The sequence below is a fragment of the Bos javanicus genome, chromosome 4 (genome assembly GCF_032452875.1).
Source record: "Bos javanicus breed banteng chromosome 4, ARS-OSU_banteng_1.0, whole genome shotgun sequence".
NCBI classification, from domain to species: domain Eukaryota; kingdom Metazoa; phylum Chordata; class Mammalia; order Artiodactyla; family Bovidae; genus Bos; species Bos javanicus.
Genome location: NC_083871.1, coordinates 97,574,022 through 97,597,849, shown reverse-complemented (window position 1 = coordinate 97,597,849; position 23,828 = coordinate 97,574,022). Strand labels below are relative to the sequence as shown.

At 40.2% G+C, this 23,828-nt stretch overlaps 1 protein-coding gene across 6 annotated transcripts in view; it reads right to left on the bottom strand.

The window, feature by feature from the left end:
- EXOC4 (exocyst complex component 4) overlaps positions 1 to 23,828 on the bottom strand; it is an 800,870-nt gene that overhangs the window by 734,633 nt on the left and 42,409 nt on the right. For all 6 annotated transcript variants that reach the window (XM_061414741.1, XM_061414739.1, XM_061414742.1 and 3 more), the window contains 2 exons: positions 10,292 to 10,476; positions 149 to 258 (listed from right to left, as the gene is read on the bottom strand). In XM_061414741.1, coding sequence (XP_061270725.1) covers positions 149 to 258; positions 10,292 to 10,476 — 295 coding nt within the window. The remainder of the gene's footprint in view (positions 1 to 148; positions 259 to 10,291; positions 10,477 to 23,828) is intronic.

Here is a 23,828-nt window from a genome sequence, read left to right as displayed (position 1 = left end):
AACACACACACACACACACACAATCAAAAAGCATTCAACTTCAAAGAAAACAAGCAGTGCTGCTCAAATGGAATGCCCACCCTGGCCCAGACCCAGGAACTGCAGCCCATTAAAAAGCAGTTGAGTGGCTGAAGAATTAAATACTTACCACTGGAGCTTCCAGGAGTAGAATACTGAGAGGTATCAAGGAATTTCCGAGGCGTAGGAAGGTTGGTAACATCAAGCAGAGGGACAGGAGAAGCGTCCTTCACCAGGGAGCTGAAGGGGAAGAACAGTAGTAGTTACTCCCTCACCACTTTCTCCAAAATCTACTTACATCCAGGACATGCCCATCCTTTATTCCTTTCTTTCTGTCATGAACCCTCTTGACACTCTGATTTCAAGTATCCCCCAAGTCTATTTCATAAAGCAGTGATTGTCACAGACAAGTGAATAAAGATGCATTTTAAGGATTCCAAATATTTACATTTTTATCTTTTTAGTTCAATACTAGGTCAAGAAAATTAGTGGATATTCTGATGATCTGCATGACCACTTTATAACCAAATTATACCATGCAACCTCAGTACCTCTTTGTTTCTGTATTAAACTTATCACCAAAGGAAGAGCAAATACCTTATTGTGATAAATGAATGGAAGTTTAAATAGTCAAGACCAGTGAAACTTGTGTTTTTCAAGCTGGAATTTTTATTTTTTTAAGATACACTGGGAATTCACTACGTTTAGTTTCCTTTAAAAAAAAAAAGTTCATCAATTTCATCAAGCTGAGAATCACACCTGTGAAAGATGATTTAAGCAATCTCAAACAGGTTAATTCAGCATTTGATTGTCCATTTCACCTTTTCCAAAAAGGTCCAACAAGTCGTCTTATTAACTTTTAACTTATTAACTTATTAACAAGTTAATAAGTCATCTCCATATAAACACAATAATTTTAAGTGACACAAAGACTACAAAAAACACATTTTCAAGAGAAGTCCCATTTATAGACATCTGTTAAGTACAAGAATGTAGGCGGTGCCAAAGCAAAAGCACCGGTTGAAGAAACTGAATCATCTAATCACTCTGCATTTCCAACAGAAAAGCTTCTCTAACTCATGTTCCAAGGACAGACAGGTTAAAGCCATAGTTCTCGCCTCCTTCCAATTACAGTAACATCAGCAGTCACAGTGGCCATGGAAGCGATTCTCAAATGAACTGGGAAGGGAGAGCAGGCAGTGATGAGCAGGAACACGACTACACCTTCAAGGAAGCTTCCTCCAAGTGGAGGAAAAAAAAAATGTGTGGAAGTTGGAACATCGACGATAGTGACATCCCCACCTGCCTCCCACCACTCCTTTGAAACCAAAGGTATGTGTGTATTCTTAACCTAGGTATGTATGCATCCTTAAGCAAATTAAAAAATATATATACATTCTTTCAGAAAACTTTCAGAAACTTTTATTAAAGGGAAAAATTATCCTTTAAGGTATTATTTTTATTGAATGTTAACAATGTTGACAGCAAGGAGATCCAATCAGTCCATCCTAAAGGAAATCAGCCCTGAATATTCATTGGAAGGACTGATGCTGAGGCTGATACTCCAATACTCTGGCCACTTGATGCAAAGAACTGACTCACTGGAAAAGACACTGATGGTGGAAATGATTGAAGGTGGGAGCAGAAGGGGACGACATAGGATGAGATGGTTGGATGGTATTACCAACTCAATGGACATGAGTTTGAGTAAACTCTGGGAGTTGGCGATGGACAGGGAGGATTGGTGTGCCGCAGTCCATGGGATCACAAAGAGTTGGACACGACTGAGCGACTGAACTGAACAATGTTGACAGCCATTGTCCTTCGCCAGAGGGTAACTGACTGTCATTAACTTCTCCCTTTTCACTTATGACTAGGAAGGGGGAATCATTACTCAAACAAGTCTCAGCATCTGCCATGTGCTTGGCACTTTGCTCAGGGCTGAGCATCCAGGAAGTATGACTAAGACATGAGCTAAACCCAACTTCATGCATTTCCAAGTGCTGGAATCACTTGCAGACTAATGTGAAACCGCAAGTGAAGAATAAGACATAAAAGTAACAGAAATAGCATTTACCAGGAATTGAACTGACAGAGTTAGCTCCAGTAACTCTTCTCCAATATAAAGCTGTAAGTTCCTATTTGCCTACACTATCTTAAGAAAATCTAAAAGAGCCTTCCAATCCACTGATTTGCTATAATCATCTAATTATAAAACCAATTCAATCCCATATTTATCCATTCAGCTTTTGTACACTGAATACTGTTATCTTCTCATTTCTTCTCCTCAGCGACCTCTCTTTTACCTCCATCTTATTCATAACTGGAAAACAGCTCTACACACCTGCCTATGGACACAAGTGCCCAAAGAGACAGGATAACCACTCATGTGGACAGTGCTATTTCTGAGTATTTAGGAAAAAGGTAATTTCAACTTTAATAGGAATAAGACTTGATAAATTTAGTAAGTATTCTCATAACAGAAGTGGAGGAGCTATTTTTAAAGCACTGATAAATGAAGGTATCGATTAACAGGAAACTAAGGTTCACAGAACACTGTCTGCCACAGTTGTAAATGAGGCAGCGGTTAGTACACGTGTGTATGCATAGTCATATGTACATGTGAGCATAAGACACACTTCTGTAAATACAGAGGTGCACACGATTCACTTTAGATTAAAACCTACAACTACCTTCTCAGTTTTAACCTGAAAATATATTTCAGTTAAATATAGGGTGATAAACAGCTAGCCATTTTAACTTTGAAAAAACATAACCTGCTGACTATTATCAGAGCCAGAAGGGCCCTCTAACTCCATCAATAAACTCTTAGAAAGTCAATTTACTGCAAAGCTATTTTCATAGACTCATTTCTCCTTCTAAAAATTTCCCTTGGGCTTCAATTTTCTCCTTTGTGAACATTAACGCAAAGGCAAGTAACTCTGGAAATGACTTTTGGTTTTTCTCTTTTTCTTTTATGGAAGGACTTAGTCATAAAAGTTCAAAAGAAAGGGGGCACACCCACTCACTTAGTTACTACAGATAGGAAACTCACCAGAAGGTACCTGCTATGACAGAATATCTCATACCGACCTCTCAGTTTCAATTTCAGAAGCGAGAAAAGGCCTGTCCTCATTGTACATCAGAAACAAAGTTGAGAAGTATTAGTAGCCTCAAAGCATTTTCAATCCTTCAGAGGACATATTTTTGAAAACAAAAAAATAAAAACTAGATTGTTGTTAAAAGCAATAACAAATGTTGGAGAAAATGTGGGGGAAAAGGAACCCTTATATACTGTTAGTGGGAATGCAGATTGGTATAGCCACTACAGAAAACAGTAATGGAGATTCCTGGAAAAATTAAGACTAGAATTACCACGTGATCCGGACGTTCCACTTCTGAGTATTTATGTGAAGAATATGAAAACACAAATTCGAAAAGATATGTGCTATGTTCATGGCAGCACTATTTACAGTGGTCAAGACAAAGAAACCACTTAAGTGCCCATCAACATATAAATGGATAAAGAGGATATATGTATACACACACATCTTCTATTGTGTTTATGTATGTATATATATGCCTACAATGGAATACTACTCAACAATAAAAAATACATCTTCCTCATTTGCAAAAACATGGGTAGACCTTGAGGATATTAGGATAAGTGAAAAAAAGTAAAAAAGATAAGTAACTTCAGGATTTCATTCATATGTGGAATATAAAAATCAAACACAAATGATCAAACCGAAACAAAACAAGTAACATCCGCCTGCAATGCATGAGACAGCAGTTCGATCCCTGCGTCGGGAAGATCCCCTGGAGAAGGAAATGGCACCCCACTCCAGTATTCTTGCCTGGTATATCCCATGGACAGAGGAGCCTGGCAGGCTACAGTCCATGGGTTCACAAACAGTCAGACACGACTGAGCAACTAAACCACCAACCACCACAGAGAACAGAGTAGTGTTACCAGGGAGAAGAGAGACAGGAGGAGGGCAAACAGGTCAACCGGGTTAACTGGAGGGTGATGGATGGAAACAAATTTGTTGGGACTTCCCTGGTGATCCACTGGTTAAGACCCCACGCTTCCAATGCAGGAGGCCTGGGTTCAATCCCCGGTCTGGGAACTACATCCCACATGTTGCAACTATGACTTGGCATAGCCAAATAAATAAGAATATTTTTTAAAAGGAAAACTAATTTGTTGGTGATGAGCACACTGAAGTGCATACAGAAGTCAAAATACAACGTTGCAGACAAGAAACATACAATGCATAAACCAATGTTACCTTAAGTAAAAAATATTAGATTGTTAATTAATGTGAATTGCTTCTAATTAATATGAATCATCTAAGTGGCTTTATTTTCAAAGAAATATTAATAGAAACAACTTCTCTTTTTAAATATCTATGTGGTTACAAATTTTACATCAATTCAGAATCGTTCACAACTAAGAGATGATACACATAAATCCTTCTAGAATAAGACAGCACCTCTCCTCACAAAATCAGGAACTGTATATTTTAACTGAGTGCCTTGATATTTAATAACCACATGGTGGCAGACAGGAAAATTATAAAGCGAAATTAACCACACCAAAAACAAGCCCCTACCACTATAATCCCTAGGACTTTCTCACCATTAAACATCCATCCAACTAGGAAGGATCTACTCAAAATGTGTATCATTTCAGTATTTCAAGCCATGAAGTCTTTTTCTTTTTTTTTTAAGAAAAGGTTAGTAGTGCTAACAGCTTATTAAATGTTTGCACTTTAATTAGAACTTATTTCTGTTCCTCCATTTAATAATAAATATGTCCACCTATATCCAAAATTCACAGCAGCAGCTCATTTGGTTGATTTTATTGTCAAGCTAAAACTTAACAGAGGTGATCTGAACTCTAAGTTGTAAATCTAATAACTAATATATTCACCCTATAACCCAACAGCTGGTGCAGGACCTGTCAAAGAGCAGGTGCTCGTAAAAGTTGGTTAAATCAAACTCAGCTAAGAATGATCTGTCGAAGATAATGTGCCCTGAGTGAGAAAATGTAACGGAATAATGAATCAGGAATGCCTTGCATGGTAATTCTCTATAGTTCTAAGATCTGCCTGAACATACAGAAAGAATCATGAATGATTTAGAGGGTAGAGAAGTCAGAAACAGTCATGGTATCAAATGATAACCCAAGAGAGAAGACATGCAATTCAAAATAAAGTGAAGCTAACATCTAAGCAAAGAGGGAGGGAGAAAGCCCTGAAAGATAACAAAACAGACACACACAAAAAGGAAAAAAATTTAAAGACAAAATAGGTAGGGAGCAAATAATACAACAGAGTCAAGGACACCCTTTATGCACCCAGGGACAAATACGGTCACCAAAATCCACGGGTCTGAAATTTCCTCCCCAGTGAGCTAGAATGTCCAAGGAAGCAAGATCAAATCAAGTATTAAAGCCAGGATGCATGCAAGAAGTAAATGGGCTAACCGTTTTTAAAATAACTTTTTTACTCATTTCATCTTATAAAGGTATTAAGTATTCTTTTTTTTGAAAATATAAAGAAAATTTAAATAAGCTTCCCTTGTGGCTCAGAAAGTAAAGAATCTCCCTGCAATGCAGAAGACCCAGATTCAAACCCTGGTTTGGGAAGATCCCCTGAAGAAGGGAATGGCAACCCACACCAATATGTCCTATGGACAGAGCAGCCTGGTGGGCTACAGTCCATGGGGTCGCAAAGAGTCAGACTCGACTGAGCGACTAACATGTACGCCTTTCAAAACAGTTAACAGAAAGGAGTCTTTCCATCCCTACACACACACACACAGAGTCATGCATACACACAAAAATGTACACATGCTTTTTCAACGGCCTCTGGATTGCCCTGTATAGAACATTAAGCCCTAGGTTCTCTGCGCCTTTGTGTGACTTCTTTCATTTTCTCCTACACTAGAAATCTGTTTCTGGGTGTTTGCTTTTGGATACCAACAACTGGAACAGTCTTTGTATTTGGAGAGACTCTCCATGATCTGGGTCAAAGCAGGAAAAAGAGGGCACTTCTTCCCGCTATACAAGTTGACATGTCTCAGGCTCCAAGAACTGGAAGCTTCCAGACAACACTTTGAATCTTGAGGAAATAAAGAAAGAGGGAAGTGACATTTAGAGATCATTCACCTTGAAAATTCAGCAACTGAGGGCATGATGTCACAACCCGACCAGACCCTTCCTGTGGCTTGCCTGTGATGTACACCCAGCTGCTTCATCTCCCGTGGTCCCTCCAGGGTTTTAGAGCCTGTCTATAGAGACTCACTTTCCTTAGATTCTGTGACCCTACTTGATAACTTTCCACTAAATTTCTTTCCTTGTTTATTACCAGGACTGACTCTGCTATTTGCAGTCAAGAATATTGGCTAAAACATCATTCTCTATAATAAAGAATATGTTTTATCTGCTTCTGTCTTCTCTGACTTTTCAATATAAAGATCTTTATATATATCTAGGTTAATAAATACAAAATTAAATGAATTAAACATATTTTCTCTATAATTATTAAAATCCTTCTCATTCATCTTAAGAATTCAGCATTCCTTTCCATCTCCAGCTTATCCATATTTCCCAGTCTCTACTAACTTAATATAGGGATATATATTCTATTTACTGTTACAGAGTATTCTTTAATCACATAGACCTTCTTTTTCAAAAAGAGTTTTCAGCTTATATTTCTGATCAAAATATTTCCAACTATTGCAAAAAACATTTCAGTTGTTTATATGCAAATTAACATATTTAATACTGTGAAGTCAGTCCTGGCAGCAGTTTCAAACTACCTACAACTTTATTGTTCAGAAGCTGCTAATTTTGGTTCCTATCTTACAGTTCATCTTTGAGCATTTTTCTCAAGAAAAGAATTCCAGGTTTGTATTTTGTGTTAATTTATATCTGAGAATGTTGCTGTGTTGCCTATGTACACTTGGCTGGATAGAGATTTTTGGTCCCAATCCTTTTCCATTCCTTGTAGACTTTGCTCTCCTGTCTTCCAGTATTTTATGTTAAGCAAATCCTGGTGAGCCTCACTGGTGCTCCTTTCTGTTTATCAGGACTAGTTTCAACTACATATAAACAGAAGACCCAAACAGCCATGACCTGAGTAAATCAAAAGGATTTCCTTCTTGTCATATAAAGATACAAAAATCCCATTCAGAGGTATAATGGAGGCTCCATGTCATTAAAGAGTTTACGATCTGATTTCCATTCTCAAGGTCACCTAGTATCCAAGACAATAGCCCCAGTCCAACTCCTTGACAGGAAGTAAAGGAAGGCAGGTACAGGGTAAAAGAGTGAGCATACCAGCTTTGCTGGCACGTCTGAAGAATGTTCCTATGAGTCCTGACTCAACATCTTGCAAGTAGAAGTCTCACTAATCACCTTCAGTTACACCGAAGGACGGCAGCAGGATGGAAAATGTAGTCTTTTTGCTGGATATATGGCCACCATGAACAAAACAAGAGTTGTCATTAAAAAAGGAAGGAAAGGGGACTCCCCTGTCGGTACAGTGGATGGGTATCCACCTGCCAAAGCTGTGGTCCAATCCCTGGTCCAGGAAGATTCCACATGCCACACAGAGCAACTGAGCCCCCACGCCACAACTCCTGAAGCCTGTACATCTAGATCCTGTGCTTCTCAACAAGAGAAGCCACTGCAGAGAAGCCCACCCACCGCAACAAAAAGTAGCCCCTGCTCTCCGCAGCTAGAGAAAGCCCACGCACAGCGACAAAGACAGCACAGCCAAAAATAAATAAAAAGTAAATGAATAATTTAAAAGAAAATAAAGGTGAGAATGGGTTAGGTGGGCATATAACTATCTCTGTCAGAGAAAGGAACAAAGTTTTTCTCCCTGGTGCTTATTTCTTTGTTAGAATCAGAAAGCTTTTTATGAATTTAAGAGTCAGTTTTTCACTAATTTTACCTTGAATCATTTTGATTTGCAGACCAAGGTCTTTTTTTCTGTGTGAGTAGGTTTCTTTTAAGTACTGCCACTATTTCTCTCTGTATTAGTTTGCTAAGGCTGTCATCACGAAGTACCACAGGCTGGGCAGCTTCAACAACAGAAATCTGTTTTCTCACCCTTCCAGAGGTGAGGAGTCCAAGAACAAGATGTTGGCAGCATCGGTGTCTCCTGAGGCCTCTCTCCTAGGTTTGTAGACGGCTGTCTTATCACTGAGTCTTCACATGGTCTTCCCTCTTCAGAAGTGTGTGTCCAAATTTCCTCTACTTATAAGGACACCAGTCATGTTGAATTAGGACCCATGCTAATAACCTCATTTTAACTTAAATGACCTCTTGAAAGACCCTAGCTCCAAATTTAGTCACAGGTTCTGGGAGTTAGGATCTCAACACATGAATTTTAAGCGGACACAATTCAACCTATAACATTATCATGTTAGTGTCATTCTATACAGCGCTTAAAATCATTTCATTGATCACTATTCTCCATCTTTCACATCTATTATCTTTCTTTCATCATTTTATCTTTTCCTTCTTCATAAGTTTTCCCTCCATATCACTGATTCAACTCTTTCAGTGTTTTAAAAAAGAATTTAATATTGTGACTATCAATATTTTGATATTGATATTTTGACTATCAATATTTTGACTTTCCTTACATTTTGTTCCTGCTTAGTTCTTTTTGCATCTCTCTCAATCCCATTCATAGGACTCCCCACTATCATTTCATAGAAGCTACACGCTTGCTGCATACAGCCACAGAATCTCAGTTATGTTCAATAATAAGCACATTTGGGTGACTGGCTGACTCAGGCTAGCCAGCTCAGCTGAACTTGGCTCGATTCCACATGAATCCTCCTCCTCCGGGGACCAACATCACCATGGCAGTGACAGAGGCATGACAGGGCATGCACCCTGGCACATTTCAGGCCCCTCGTGTTACATGCTAACAATCAGCAAAAGCAGGAGCCCAAGAATCAGAGACAAGGAAATACACTTCTCCCACTCAAGTGGAGGGGGAAGGCTGATAATTCTGAGCAATTACGTAATCTACATCATCTTGCATCTTTTGAGAAACCTTGAGCCTAAGTCTCCTAAACATTTCCTATTTAGCTTTATAAATCCTTTCCTTCAAATAAATGCTCTTCTTTGAGAACTCAATGTAATGCTTTTTCCCTTATGCTTACATGGGAAGGGGTTTTTATTTTTAATCCTTGCACAGGAACAAATCTATTTAGATCCACTATTTACCACCAGACACTCTGGGAGGAATTTCCTTAGCACTGCTCCCACCCACCACTTGACTCTCCAACAAGGCTATATTCAGATCCAGTGCTTAGGTTAAGTCTAAGGTACATGCCCATAGCTTAGTTTGTGTGCCTAAGGTTTTCCAGTGCCCGTCTGCAGAAAAGAGATGGAAACTCCTCTTTCTCTGTCACGGGCTCTGATTGAACTGAAGCATCACACACAAAGTTGGCGATTAGGGTTTGAACAGGATAGGATTTTACAGACTTCATTCCCAGCATGCACTGCTTCCAGCATTCCTCTCATCTACAGCCCGATGAAAAAGTGTCAGTAGTACAGAGCTCAACTCAACTGCCCCCTGAAGAATCTCACTTCTTCAGTTAGTTTAAGGCTATTTTAAACGATGTTGGGAGTACACACGCCATGCACAGCTATCCGACACACGTTAGTAACACCCATGTCCTACCATCTTACCATCTGGTCTTATTCCCTACTAGGTCTCCCCTAATTTAATAAATGTTCTGAGTCCACCCAGGCCCTTCATCACAGGACTGAGCTACACCCAGACCAAGGATAAAACAAGTGTTCTCACTCAACCTTGCCTGAACTTAACCCGGAAAAAGAATTATACACAGCTCTAAGTAACAATCTCCTAACTTCAGTTCATGTGCCTACATTTCTTAATTAGGAGGACTGCACTATCATTTTAAGGGTTTTTCTCTTCCTTCTGAGATACACCAGAGTCTCTCTGATCGAGTACATTAAAAGCCCACAGTAAGTGTTTCCTACGTATCTTTACATAAAAGGACCACAAGAAATGTGAAGTGAGGGATGAACAAACACTCAGTGTCAGCCTTTCAGGACGGGGCGCGTTGGTTATCACAAACCCGTCTTACATTTTCAGAGACAGTATGTTAAAAAGACAAGTAAAATAAGCTACAACCATGTTCGGGAAAGCAAATAATATCCCTTAAAGCTTTACACGGCCACAAGACACTGTGGCAAAGAGCCTTTTTGACTAACCTCATCCTCCCTTTTTCCTTGTTCTGCTGCACAACTCGGCTAGTGGATTTGATGTACAGGTGCCGATGCAGCTCATCTATGAGAACCAAGTGGAGGTTCATCTTCTTGCTGTGCAGCTCCAGCCTAAGGTCACTCAGTCCTTCCACCTGGAGCAGTGGGCCCTCCAAAGACTCGACTGCAGACACCTGGAGAGGCGGAAGAAAACGATTCAGACAACAAAATAGCTCCACAATATTATAAATATGAAAGTATATTGGCTTAGCTGGTAAAGAATCCACCTGCCATGCGGGAGACCTGGGTTCAATCCCTGGGTAGGGAAGATCCGCTGGAGAAGGGAAAGGCTACCCGCTCCAGTATTCTGGCCTGGAGAATTCCATGGACTGTATAGTCCACGGGGTTGCAAAGAGTCAGACACGACTGAGCGACTTTCACTCTCATTTTTTCAAAGATACTGTCAAAAGAGTTTGTGAGAACCTCATCAGTACACAGAAGACTGAGTAAAATGTGGATAAGCCTGGTTCTGCTGTTGAAGGGTTTAGCAGATATTGCTGAAGAAAACAATCATGATAAACACGAAGGCACCTCAAGCACCTCAACGTTGTATGTGCTATTTATTCCCACACACACCGCCTATCAATGGACACAAATAAACTGACTTCCCAATAATTATTTTTATATCCTTACAAGAAGTCCATGTACTAATAATTTAGACCAACTTTTAGTCAAACTTACCTTTTAAGATTAAGACTCAGTAAAAGCACACTATATCAATTTCTTTAAATAATTCTTAGGGCCATTATGAGTCAGAGCTTGGTTAGCCTAAGTCTACACACATATTTACACATGCTCAAGTCTCTCTGGCTCTTTCTCATATTCACATACACACAGAGGGAAAGGCAGTTTTACATGAAAGCTAGTAGCAAACAATAGCAGTTCTCACCTCTCCTTGGACTGACTCAGTTCGATAGAAGAAATGGGATTTGAAAGATGAACAGAAGATAAATTATGAAGAGGGAGATTCTCTCGGTGTAAAGTGCAATTTGGAAGATTTTAAGACAAAAAGCACTGGGTGTATAAAAATGGTGTAGCAATACCTACAACAAATGGAGAAGATGAGGGACTCAGGGAATTTGGAAAACAAAGTGCTAAGTGCAAAGGAGGAAAAAAAACACAGTATGTATTATATAATCTCATTTATCCATATATATAAAATTTTATTTGTCTTTTTATATGTATAGGAAAAGAGAAACACCAAGACTAACAATAATAATGATAGTTAGTAGTAGTAATAATAAAAATAAAGAGATGACTACAAATGAAAACAGAGAAAAGAGCACTACCAAGCTCCCTCAAGGAATTAATGTTCAATGACTATTCCCTGATTTGGTTATACATCTAAATAGTCCTCATTCGTACGGATAAAGGCAATAACCAGTACCACTATGCATGTGCGTGCTCAGTCGCACAGTCATGTCCAACTCTTTGCAATCCCAAGGACTGTAGTCTGCCAGGCTCCTCTGTCCATGGGATCTCCCAGGCAAGAATACTGGCGCAGGTTGGTTTTTCCTTCTCCAGAGGATCTTCCCACCCCAGGGATCGAACCCACGTCTCCTGCATCTCCTGCACTGGCAAGTGATTCTTTTGCCACTGAGCACCTGGGACACCCAACCAAGGGCACTACTTCAGGGTAACTGTAATTATGGATATAGACATGCACCTTAAAAATCATACATTTATACAAAAGCAATCAAGAGACAGTAGAAGTTATAAAACATCAGTGATCAAAAATGTTGATCACAGATCTATCCTAACATACACAGCAATTTAGGGGAGTAGGGAGAGCGAATATAGAAAACTCTGTGGCTGCCAAATACAAACCAGCCTAAGATAGGGAGGAAAAGGCAATGGCCTAGCCATAAATACATCACTTGTTTTGTGATGTGCTATAATCAAATGTCACTAGCAAATAAGTTTCCTTAAGTTAACCAAGACAGAATCGGGGAATGAAAGAGTGACAAGCCCTGGGCCAGCTCTGCCCTCTGAAGCCTGCCAGTTCCTGTTCACACTGACTTGCAACAGCCCCTGCTATGGAGACCCTGTGCCTGGTGCAAGCTGCGGGCAATTCCAGATGGAAAGACTGCCTGCCTCACGAAATGACCAAAGTGTCCCCAAGGAGGAAAAACAACAACAAATTCATTTATACTTATGCTCCAAAATGGATTTTTAACTCAGGTCTCTAGCAGAGAAAAGAGGATGCATTAACCTTTAGTGACATCAAGATCCAGAAAATGAAAAATAATTTGGTAAACCACTGGCCCATCATGTAGCCTTATCCCTCAAGGTAATTAAATCCAGCTGAGATATTTAAGCTTAAAAACCACCCACTGCACAGCCACACTCAATTTGCTTGTAAGAATCTGCATGAAGATTTTTTTTAACCCAAACAGCTCATGTTCCAAGTATAAAACTATACGACAATGTTAACTTTCAAAGCTGCTTAATTTTTCTTAAATATAGCTAAAGCACTTAGCACAGTGCCTGGCCTATACTGAGTGCTCACTCAAATTATTTTTAATAGAACCTATTTACCACATGGACAAAGCAACCTCAGAGGGTGTTTCCAACATGTTTTAATGCAGTCTTTGCAGTAAAGTGCTGTTTCCATCATGGAACTATTATTAACCATACAGACTACAAATTTTCTGAATATGTTTTCTTGACCCAAAATACAAGTACAATTAACATAGAATCAAAAATAGTCTCAGAACTTCAAAGATTTGAAAACCTTACCATGAATAACCTCTATTTATGTACGAAGACACAGTGCTTTATTTCCTGGCCTTCACAAATGAAAAGTCTATTTATAAAGCTATAATTATGGAAGCTAAGCAAAGCCAGTGTCTTCCCCGACTCTAACCTTCCTAGGTACTCAAAACAATTTGAACAAAATAGTTGTAAACGCATATATTTGATCTCTAGAACATCAGTTTAGAAACCTGACATTTATCTTCTGTGGTTTTAAGTAACTTGTACCATAAAGCTTATGCATAAGCAAAACTTTGTAGGCAGCAGTGAATCCAACCACCACTTTTAATGCTGTTATACTGAGGGGTCGGATTTTTAGGTATTTCCTAACATTCAGCCTTTACTAGAAGAGAAATCCTTAAATATCCATCTATAGGGCTTTCTCAAAATGGCTCCGTGGTAAAGAATCCATCTGCCAATGCAGAAGCTGCAGGTTTGATCCCTGAGTCAGGAAGATCCCCTGGAGGAAGAAATGGCAACCCACTCCAGTATTTTTGCCTGGGAAATAGCATGGGCAGAGAAGCCTGACGGGCTATCGCCTATGGGGGTCACAAAGAGTTGGACATGACTGAGCAACACACACAGTTAGAAATGTGTGTAACTACTGATGAAAAAATATCACTAAAGGATTTTTTTTCATGTATGGGAAGTGGTCATTTTATAAATTATTCCACATTTTCTAAATTTAGTGATCACAGAGCACTTTTTAAACAACAGGTTGATGAAACCTCAACAGAAATTCAGGAGATGCAGATGAATTCCAGTGGACAGCAACAGGTTCACTCTTTGAGAAATAATCAAAATTCAATTCAAAAGTGTGACATACAACACTGAATAATGTCACAAATATATATTAAAATTATAGGACAAGACACAGCAGGTGAAAAGTAAAACAGACAACATACAGTCGAATAGTTCACTGGAAAATGCTGTCTATTTATCTCACAGATATCATACCATGAATTTATGTACCAAATGATCTCCACCATGACCTCTCAGGTACACCACACCACGTCTTAGAAGACAGATTACTAAATAATGAACCAACCAGATGTTATTTGGAAGCTTTCTTACACATAGTTTCAGAAATAAATCAGTATGGGGAAGGCATAGGAAAGAGATAGATATCAACAGGGAATTTTTTTCAGAGAACACCTATAATAATAAAATAAGAACAGTAATGTTCTAACTCACCAGAGTGAGAAACTACTCATACAGATAAATCTATTTTGGAGTTGAAAAGAAATATTTCTTTTAGGACTATGAACGTAAGCAAACATCAACAAAATGTTTTAACACATGATATAGAACAGGGCAGTATGTTTCACTATTAAGAACTTATCCATTTAGACCAATGAGGACCTACCGTACAGCACATGAACTCTGCTCCATGTTATGTGGCAACCTGGATAGGAGAGGAGTTTGGGGGAGAACGGATACATGTTTAAACACGGCTGGGCCCATTCGCTACTCACCTGAAACTACCATAACACTGTTGATCGGCTATACCCCAATAAAAAATTAACAGTTGAAGGGAAAAAAAATCCACTTAGGAAAATAAGTTCTGAAAAATATTTCCATAACTCAAGAAATAGGTCAAAGGTACAGTTAAACTTGGAGAAGGAAACAGCAACCCACTCCAGTATTCTTGCCTGGAGAATCCCATGGACAGAGGAGCCTGGCGGTTTGCAGTCCATGGGGTCACAAAGAGTCAGATGCGACTGAGTGACTAACACAACAGAAAAACTGTACACAATCAAGAACTGTCTGGTGTTTTCCAAAAAAAAATTTGCTTGAGTTGAGAGATGAATCTACAACAAAGGAAATCTTCGTACTGAGAACTACAGTGCCCTTAAATGTTCTTTCCCAGATAACTATTTCTCAATTGCATTTTAGTTTAAATTAGAAATAATTATTTCATGGTTAAGTGTTTTCTACCAGCCTGACTCAAGCTGATTAGGTAAAAAGATCTAGCTTTGTGCTTAACATGAACCAATGGACATGTCTTTGAGAAACACCAGAGTTGGCCATTCTCAAACATCTGCTTCACTGAAAAAAAAGGCTGAGAAAGAAACCACTGGTATTTATTTTTCTGGTTGAGAGAAGTGAGATACACAAAAATGAATGACAATAGCAACTTTCTAAACAGAACTAAGGTTCAAGCCAAACAACAAAAGCAAACAAACCAACAACAAAAAGAAAAGCCTTTTAAATACAAGCCAAAGAATCCAACCTGATAACTAAACCATCTGCTAGCTAATAAAAATGCTTATTTTGACAACAGTGTTACCTAAAAGAGACAAATGTGTTGCCACTGTTGAGTCCAAAAGAAGTATTTCCTTCAGGACTCTGACAATTACATGGTTCCAAAATGTTCTATCACTTTCCAATAGGTCAGTAAGTCTTCCTTATGGAAGCATTTTTCTAGTTAAACAATATAACCATTCTGAAAATGTTACTGTGGCCCAACTTACAGATGTAATAGTAAGATATAAAATTAGACTATTCCAGAGAATTGATTTTGTCCCTGCCCACAAGTATATAAGATACAAGTCTAAACAGTCTCAACTAAATAACACCAAAAATCTCTGGCTATGAACAAAAGAAACATGCCTTGGGACCCAAGATTTACTCAGTACCCAGGTCACCAGTCTGTACCACTGGGCCCCTGAACTGTGGGAAGGCAAACTGGTGTCTTCAAGTCCTGTTCCTCAAGAGTCCTCCACCCTGAATTCCCCATGGGCTTATGGGATCCCAGATGGACCCAAGAAGTCTTAGTGTGAATGAAATATGCTTCACACCCACCTCAACACAAGCAGAGATGTTTCTCACCATTCATTTACCAAACATTCCCATTTAGCTGTACCATATTTCCAGACAGAAACTGGTAAAAAAAACCAAGCACACATTAAATAAATAAATAAGAGTCACCAGGACTTCATGTCTTAGTTTGAAATTTGAACCATATGGAACTACTGTTTTTACCAGTCAAAAATGATCAAATATTGGCTGTTTCATATGGTTCAATCTAATAGATTAAGGAGCCAGTCTGAAAGCCTTGATGCACCCAGGAAAGCACTGAACTGTTTGTAGAATGTTGCAGTCCTTATAGTCCTAATAGATATTTAGCCGCACAGAGGAACTAGGGACAATTTTACTTGCAGAATATAGTATCGTATTATACCTATAGGACAGAAAACAGAGAAGTATGTGATCCCAAAGGATTCTGTTCACAAAAATCTTACCTGTTAAATATAAACGATAATAGAATTTACACTTTTTAGGTATAAACGTCATCTGCTCATTTGTGTTTAAAGTACAACACCAACCACCACACAGGGCCTAAGGAGAGGACGGCTTAGACTTGCTTCCCAGGTGGCACTAGTGGTAAAGAGTCCGCTTGCCAATGCAGATGTAAGAAATGCATATTTGATCCCTGAGTCTGGAAGATCCCCTGGAGAAGGAAATGGCAACCCTCTCAGTATTCTTGCCTGGAGAATCCCATGGACAGAGGCGCCTGGTGGGCTGCAGTCCAGGGCTCGCAAAGTGTCGGTCATGACTGAAGCGACTGAGCACTTAGCACGCTCTGCACACAAAAGTATAGGACATACAAGGGAGAATAAAGGGCTCAGGCTACTGTTGCGGTTTCAGGGGGTCTTAGGAATTCAGCGGAAAACCAGAATCCCTGATCCCAGCTTCACTGGAGACTCTTGAGAGGGGTTCAGCTCCCCAGGGTTCAGTCTGGCCTCTGACTGAAGGCCTTAGGGCTAATTGGCAGTTTGGTACTTAAGACGGACTTCCCAAGAAAGCTGCAAAGGGCAAGGCCGAGTGCCTGGAGCAAGAACACATGTTTTCTCCCCACTAACTCCTCTGCTTATAGCCAATCAACAACGATCAAATCAGGCCACAGAAAAAGCCCATTCTTAAAGTCAGTCCGCTAACATATTAATACTATTGATCAGCCCCATTCAAGTGCCCCTTCTTTTCCCTCAGGAAACCCGATACGTATAACACAGACTCAGCAGGCTCTCACCACTACGAACAGGGTGCTGGCTACTTCCGCTCTCCCTTCATTACTGCCAGGGCTATTGCATGTTTTTATTTAATAAACTTTCATCAGTTCAAATGAAGGGCTGTTATTAGCTGAGCTAACAGCCAAATGATAATGCTCCAGAGAAATATCAGTGCTTGTCAGCGCATTAACAAAGAGAGGACAGGGGCTGAGGTCAAGCACGTGTCAATGTAAATGAGGCCATATTAGGTACTAAAGGCTTAATGCAATAGACTGCTGGGGAGATAATGGAATTTACAGGATAAAGCAAATGAGATGAAGTTATTGATAAGTGAAGAAGGGAGGAGGACCTATAAAATCAAAGAAAAGGCCTTTTTCTTGTGAATTTCTCCTGTAAAGAATCTTCAGATAGACCTTAGAAAACAAAATTCAAAAGAGATCAAATGTACCTTCCAGCTTCATGAAAGATCTCATCCTGTCTGCTGTTTATCAGTCACTAAGTTGTCCAATTCTTTGTGAACTCATAGACTAGCATGCCAAGCTTCCCTATCCTTCACTATTTCCCAGAGTTTGCTCAAATTCATGTCCACTGAGCCGGTGATGCTGTCTAACCATCTCATCCTCTACCACCCTCTTCTCCTTTGGTCTTCAATCTTTCCCAGCATGAGGGTCTTTTCCAGTGAGTCGGCTCTTCACATCAGGTGGCCAAAGTGCTGGAGCTTCAACATCAGTCCTTCCAGTGAATATTCAGGGTTGATTTCCTTTAGGATGGACTGGTTTGATCTCTTTGCAGTCCAAGGGACTGTCAACAGTCTTCTCAAGCACAACTCAAAAGCATTAATTCTTTGGCACTCAGCGTTCTTTATGGTCCAACTCTCACATCCATACGTGACTACTGGAAAACCATAGCTTTGACTGGACAGTCCTTTGACAGGAAAGTGATGACTCTGCTTTTTAATATGCTCTCTAGGTTTGTCATAGCTTTCCTTCCAAAGACCAAGCATCTTTTAATTTCATGGCTGCAGTCACCAGCAGGAGTGATTCTGGAGCCCAAGAAAATAAAATCTGTCATTGTTTCCACTTTTTCCCTTTCTATTTGCCCAGAAGGGATGGGGCCGGATGTCATGATCTTAGTCATCCTATGACTGCCATGAAACACTGGCTTGTTCTAAGAGCATACAGAGGCACTTCTCCTAGTGGTTCAGTGGCTAAAACTTTGCACTCCCAATGCAGAGGGCCCAGGTTTGATCCCTAGTCAGGGAGGGAACTAGACCCAACAGGCCACAACTAAGAGTTTGCAGGCCACGACTAAGGATCCTGCATGTGGCAACTAAGACTGCACAGCTAAATAATAAATAAATAAATAAATAGAAGGATGCGCTGTGCTTAATTGCTCAGTCATGTCTGACTCTGCGACCCTAGGCTCCTTTGTCCATGGGGATTCTCCAAGCAAGAATACTGGAGTGGGTTGCCATGCCCTCCTCCAGGGAATCTTCCCTACCCAGGGACTGAACCCAGGTCTCCTGCAGTGCAGGGGATTCTTTACTGTCAGCTACCAGGGAAGCCAAATAAAAGCACACCAGTCTTTAAAAGTATTTTTAACCTTTCCTGAAGGTCCTCCCTTATTTTTTGCTTTTTCTTAAACATTAGAGCATTCTACCACATCTAATTCCTATATTTTATTAAAGCCAATCTTTTTTTTTCCTCTTGTAAAGACTGGGAACCAGGTCTTCTAAGATATCGATCCCATTAGCACAGAATGACAGCATCTGAAAAATGAAAGGTTAAGAATTTTCTCAGAGAAGGCAATGGCACCCCACTCCAGTACTCTTGCCTGGAAAATCCCATAGATGGAGGAGACTGGTAGGCGGCAGTTCATGGGGTCGCTAAGAGTCGGACACGACTGAGCGACTTCACTTTCACTTTTCACTTTCCTGCATTGGAGGAGGAAATGGCAACCCACTCCAGTGTTCTTGACTGGAGAATCCCAGGGACAGTGGGGCCTGGTGGGCTGCCATCTATGGGGTCGCACAGAGTCGGACACGACTGAAGTAGCACCAAGAATTTTCTATTTTAAGAGGCCTTTAAAAATTGTTAAGATTGAGGCCCCACTCCAATTTTACAGATTAATAAAAAGAAAGGTGGGGCCCAAATATCTATTCTTTATCTTTATTCTTCTTTAAAATTACAAAAGTAATAGATGCACAATCAAAAAAAGCTGAAAAACAGAAAAACCAAACAGGAAAGATCCATATCCAGTCAGATAAAGTTATAAATTTTAACCTGACATCAATTATTTTTCCGCACCAAGTTCTTACAAAAAAAGTTACTTTCCAATATGTTTTTCCCCCACTTGGCAATATATTGGGAATATCCACCCATCACCAAACATGATTTTTAGTGTTTTCATACTAGTCCATAATATGAATATTCCATAAATGACTTAAACCAACTCCCTGTTAAATAATTGCTAATTATTTTTACTTCCATAAATCTTATTGTGATAATTATCCTTGTATATATATATTTTGGAACACCTCACAATTAAAATTCTGAATTCTTTACTTAACATTCAAGAAGTAGAATTTCAAGTCCAAAGTTATTTCAGGCTTCTGATGCATAATGCCATATTAAGAGCCTTATTTTTTTCTAAATGGACTTTTAAGAGCTCTGTCCACAATCACTTTCCTAATGAAATTAAACTATACCTAAGATCTTGTAAGATAAGGATTGTAATTGTTTATGGAAAAGCCCCTCCCGCCCCCCAAAAAATCCTTCTTTCTTCCTAATCTTATGATCTGTTCATCTTCAGTTCTCATTGTTAACCAAAGTTTAGGCTCTCCACACACCGGTGCCAAATCAAGCTTTGGAGATAGAATTTGGGGTGAAGCAGAAATCACTGCAGACAGTGACTGCAGCCATGAAGTTAAAAGATGCTTGCTCCCTGGAAGGAAAATTATGACAAATCTAGACAGCATATTAAAAAGCAAAGACAATCATTTTGCTGACAAAGGTCGGTATGGTCAAAGCTATGGTTTTTCCAGTAGTCATGTACGGATGTGAGAGCTAGAACATAAAAAAGACTGTCAGCTCAGTCGTGTCCGAATCTTTGCGACCCCATGGACTGCGGCACACCAGGCCTCCCTGTCCATCACCAACTCCCGGAGTTCACTCAAATTCATGTCCATTGAGTCGGTGATGCCATCCATCTCATCCTCTGTCGTCCCCTTCTCCTCCTGCCCTCAATCTTTCCCAGCATCAGGGTCTTTTCAAATGAGTTAGCTCTTCACATCAGGTGGCCAAAGTATTGGAGTTTCAGCTTCAACTTCAGTCCTTCCAATGAACACCCAGGACTGATCTCCTTTAGGATGGACTAGCTGGATCTCCTTGCAGGCCAAGGGACTCTCGAGAGTCTTCTCCAACACCACAGTTCAAAAGCATCAATTCTTCAGCTCTCAGCTTTCATTACAGTCCAACTCTCACATCCATACATGACCACTGGAAAAACCATAGCCTTGACTAGACAGACCTTTGTTGACAAAGCAATGTCTCTGGTTTTTAATATGCTGTCTAGGTTGGTCGTAACTTTTCTTCCAAGGAGTAAGCATCTTCATGGCTGAAGTCACCATCTGCAGTGATTTTGGAGACCAAAAAAATAAAGTCTGCCACTGTTTTCACTGTTTCTCCATCTACTTGCCATGAAGTGATGGGACTGGATGCCATGATCTTTGTTTTCTGAATGTTGAGTTTTAAGCCAACTTTTTCACTCTCCTCTTTCACTTTCATCAAGAGGTTCTTTAGTTCTTCTTTGCTTTCTGCATATGTGTCATCTGTATATCTAAGGTTATTGATATTTCTCCCGGCAATCTTGATTCCAGCTTGTGCTTCATCCAGCCCAGCATTTCTCATGATGTACCCTGCATATAAGTTAAATAAGCACAGTCACAATATACTGCCTTGATGTACTCCCTTTCCTATTTGGAACCAGTCTGTTGTTCCATGTCTGGTTCTAACTGTTGCTTCTTGACCTGCACACAGATTTCTCAGGAGGCAGGTGAGGTGGTTTGATATGCCTATCTCTTTCAGAATTTGCCACAGTCTGTGGTGATCCACACAGTCAAAGGCTTTGGCATAGTCAATAAAGCAGAAATAGATGTTTTCCTGGAACACTCTTGCTTTTTCAATCCAGTGGATGTTGGCAATTTGATCTCTGGTTCCTCTGCCTTTTCTATATCCAACTTGAACATCCCGAAGTTCACTGTTCACGTATTGCTGAAGCCTGGCTTGGAGAATTTTGAGCATTACTTTACTAGCGTGTGAGGTAAGTACAATTGTGCAGCAGTTTGAGCATTCTTTGGCATTGCCTTTCTTTGGGATTGGAATGAAAACTGACCTTTTCCAGTCCCATGGCCACTGTTGAGTTTTCCAAATTTGCTGGCATACTGAGTGCAGCACTTTCACAGCATCATCTTTTAGCATGAAGGCTGAGCACTGAAGAATTGATGCTTTTGTATTCTGGTGCTGGAGAAGAGTTCTGAGAGTCCCTTGGACAGCAGTGAGATCAACCAGTCAATCCTAAAGGAAATCAGCCCTAAATATTTATTAGAAGGACTGATGCTGAACCTGACGCTCCAACACTTTGGCCACCTGATGCAAAGAGTCGACTCACTGGAAAAGACCTTGATGCTGGGAAAGATAAAAAGTAAATGGAGAAGGGGGCGGCAGATGATAAGATGGTTGGATGGCATCACCACCTCAATGGACATGAATCTGAGCAAACTCTGGGAGAAAGTGGAGGACAGAGGAACCTGGCATGCTACAGTGCATGGGATCACAAAGGGTCAGGCCCGACTTAGTGACTAAGCAACAACAATGGCTGTTTTAGCCAATATGTGAGAACAAAAAGTTGTAAGAAATCGGAAGTTTGGGGCTAAAGCAAAAATCCTATTGTTTGCAGATGTGATGATGTGCTTTTCTATTGAGAAAAACCAAAATAAACTACAGGTGAATGTGTTTTTAAAAAATGGAGGTAGGCAACCATAAGTAATTAGTATTGGGATGAATCTCAGGGAAAATAGACTTCCTTGGCAAGTTCCCCCTACCTTGTCAAAGCCAACCAAAACTGCCAGTCAGCATTCTCAGGCCACCATCAGGTTGGGAGAGGGATCCCAGTGACGATAAGTACTACCATCTGCCGCCACTGACACACGCACAGGGTCCCCAGCTAGCCACAGACTTACTCATCAAAATCCTGCTCCAACAAGTCCCTACAGACAAAGACAGCAAAGCACTTTTGTGTTATTCTGACTGAGATCACTCCTCCTACAGACCTGAAGTGCATACACATAAGCGTGTACAATTACAGTTCATCTGCTTATAACAGGTATGCATCAGTGACAGCAGTACCAGGAGAGAAATGCTGCTTAACGGGACAAGCCCGGGACTACAACTTTTTCTTTTCACCCGGCCTTGTGTGATAGTGGGCTTCCCTGGTGGCTCAGACGGTAAAGCGTCTGCCTGCAATGCGGGAGACCCAGGTTCGATTCCTGGGTCGGGAAGATCGCCTGAGAAGGAAATGGCAATCCACTCCAGCACTCTTGCCTGGAAAATCCCATGGACGGAGGAGCCTGGTAGGCTACCGTCTATGGGGTCGCACGGACACGACTGAGCGACTTCACTTTCACTTTCTTTTGTGTGATAGTGATAACAATCACGCTCCCTACACCACAGATTTGTATATTGCCTTCCATTTCACAAAGTACTTCACATGTACAAAATTTCATTTTTATTCTCACCACCACTTTATAATATAGACAGGTTAAGTATTCCTCTACAGAAGAGGATACTGGAAGAAAGAAAGCAATGCACTTGTCTAACCTCACAAAACTGGTAAATTGTTGGGTCAGGACTAGAATTAAGAAGTTTTGGCTTTTCAACCCATTTTTGGTTTTACTATGTACCATGCTGGACCTAGCCACCACCTGTCAATAAATGTGGGCCCCAATTTCAATCCATTAAATCCCAGCAATAAGTCAGATAAGAAAGAACACACAGTAAAGATACAGAAGTCAGAGCACCAAAATGACAGCTCTAAAGAGTTCCAAGTCAGCTCAACTCTGGAGAGCATCTAATCTACCCAGTAAACAAAACTCACATTGACCAAATAATCAGGCTACAAAATCAGAATAAGAGCCTGATACTCATCAGCTCTATCTGAAAGCTGCACTAGAGGAAAGCAACAAGTAACTTTTAGTCAACCTTCAACATGTCTACATACACATGAATATTGCCACGTGATGTCTGTCTTAACACAAATATTTTATTTCCAGCTACTACTTACAGCAAGTGTTAAATTAAGTCAAGGACAATTGGTTTTGGTCTGTTTTACACCATAGGCTATACACCACATCACTGGTTCCAAACCTGTCCAAACACTGGAATCACTTGGAGAATGCCAACAATTACAGAAGTTACTGTCCCATCCCCAGAGATTTCAAGCCTAGGGTGCAATCTGGGCTTTAGGGTTCCTGAAGGATTCCCTGATGTACAGAGTTTGGGAACCACTGCCCTACAGCCAAGTGAGCCAACTGAAAACTGCTGAACGTGATGAGGTTTAGTGAAACAACACACAGTTTCTATGTGCTTTAAAAGAGGCAAATTAAAAGCAGATACAAAAAGCAAAGCAAAAGAAAAGGGAAGCTACTACAATAAGCCAGTGCC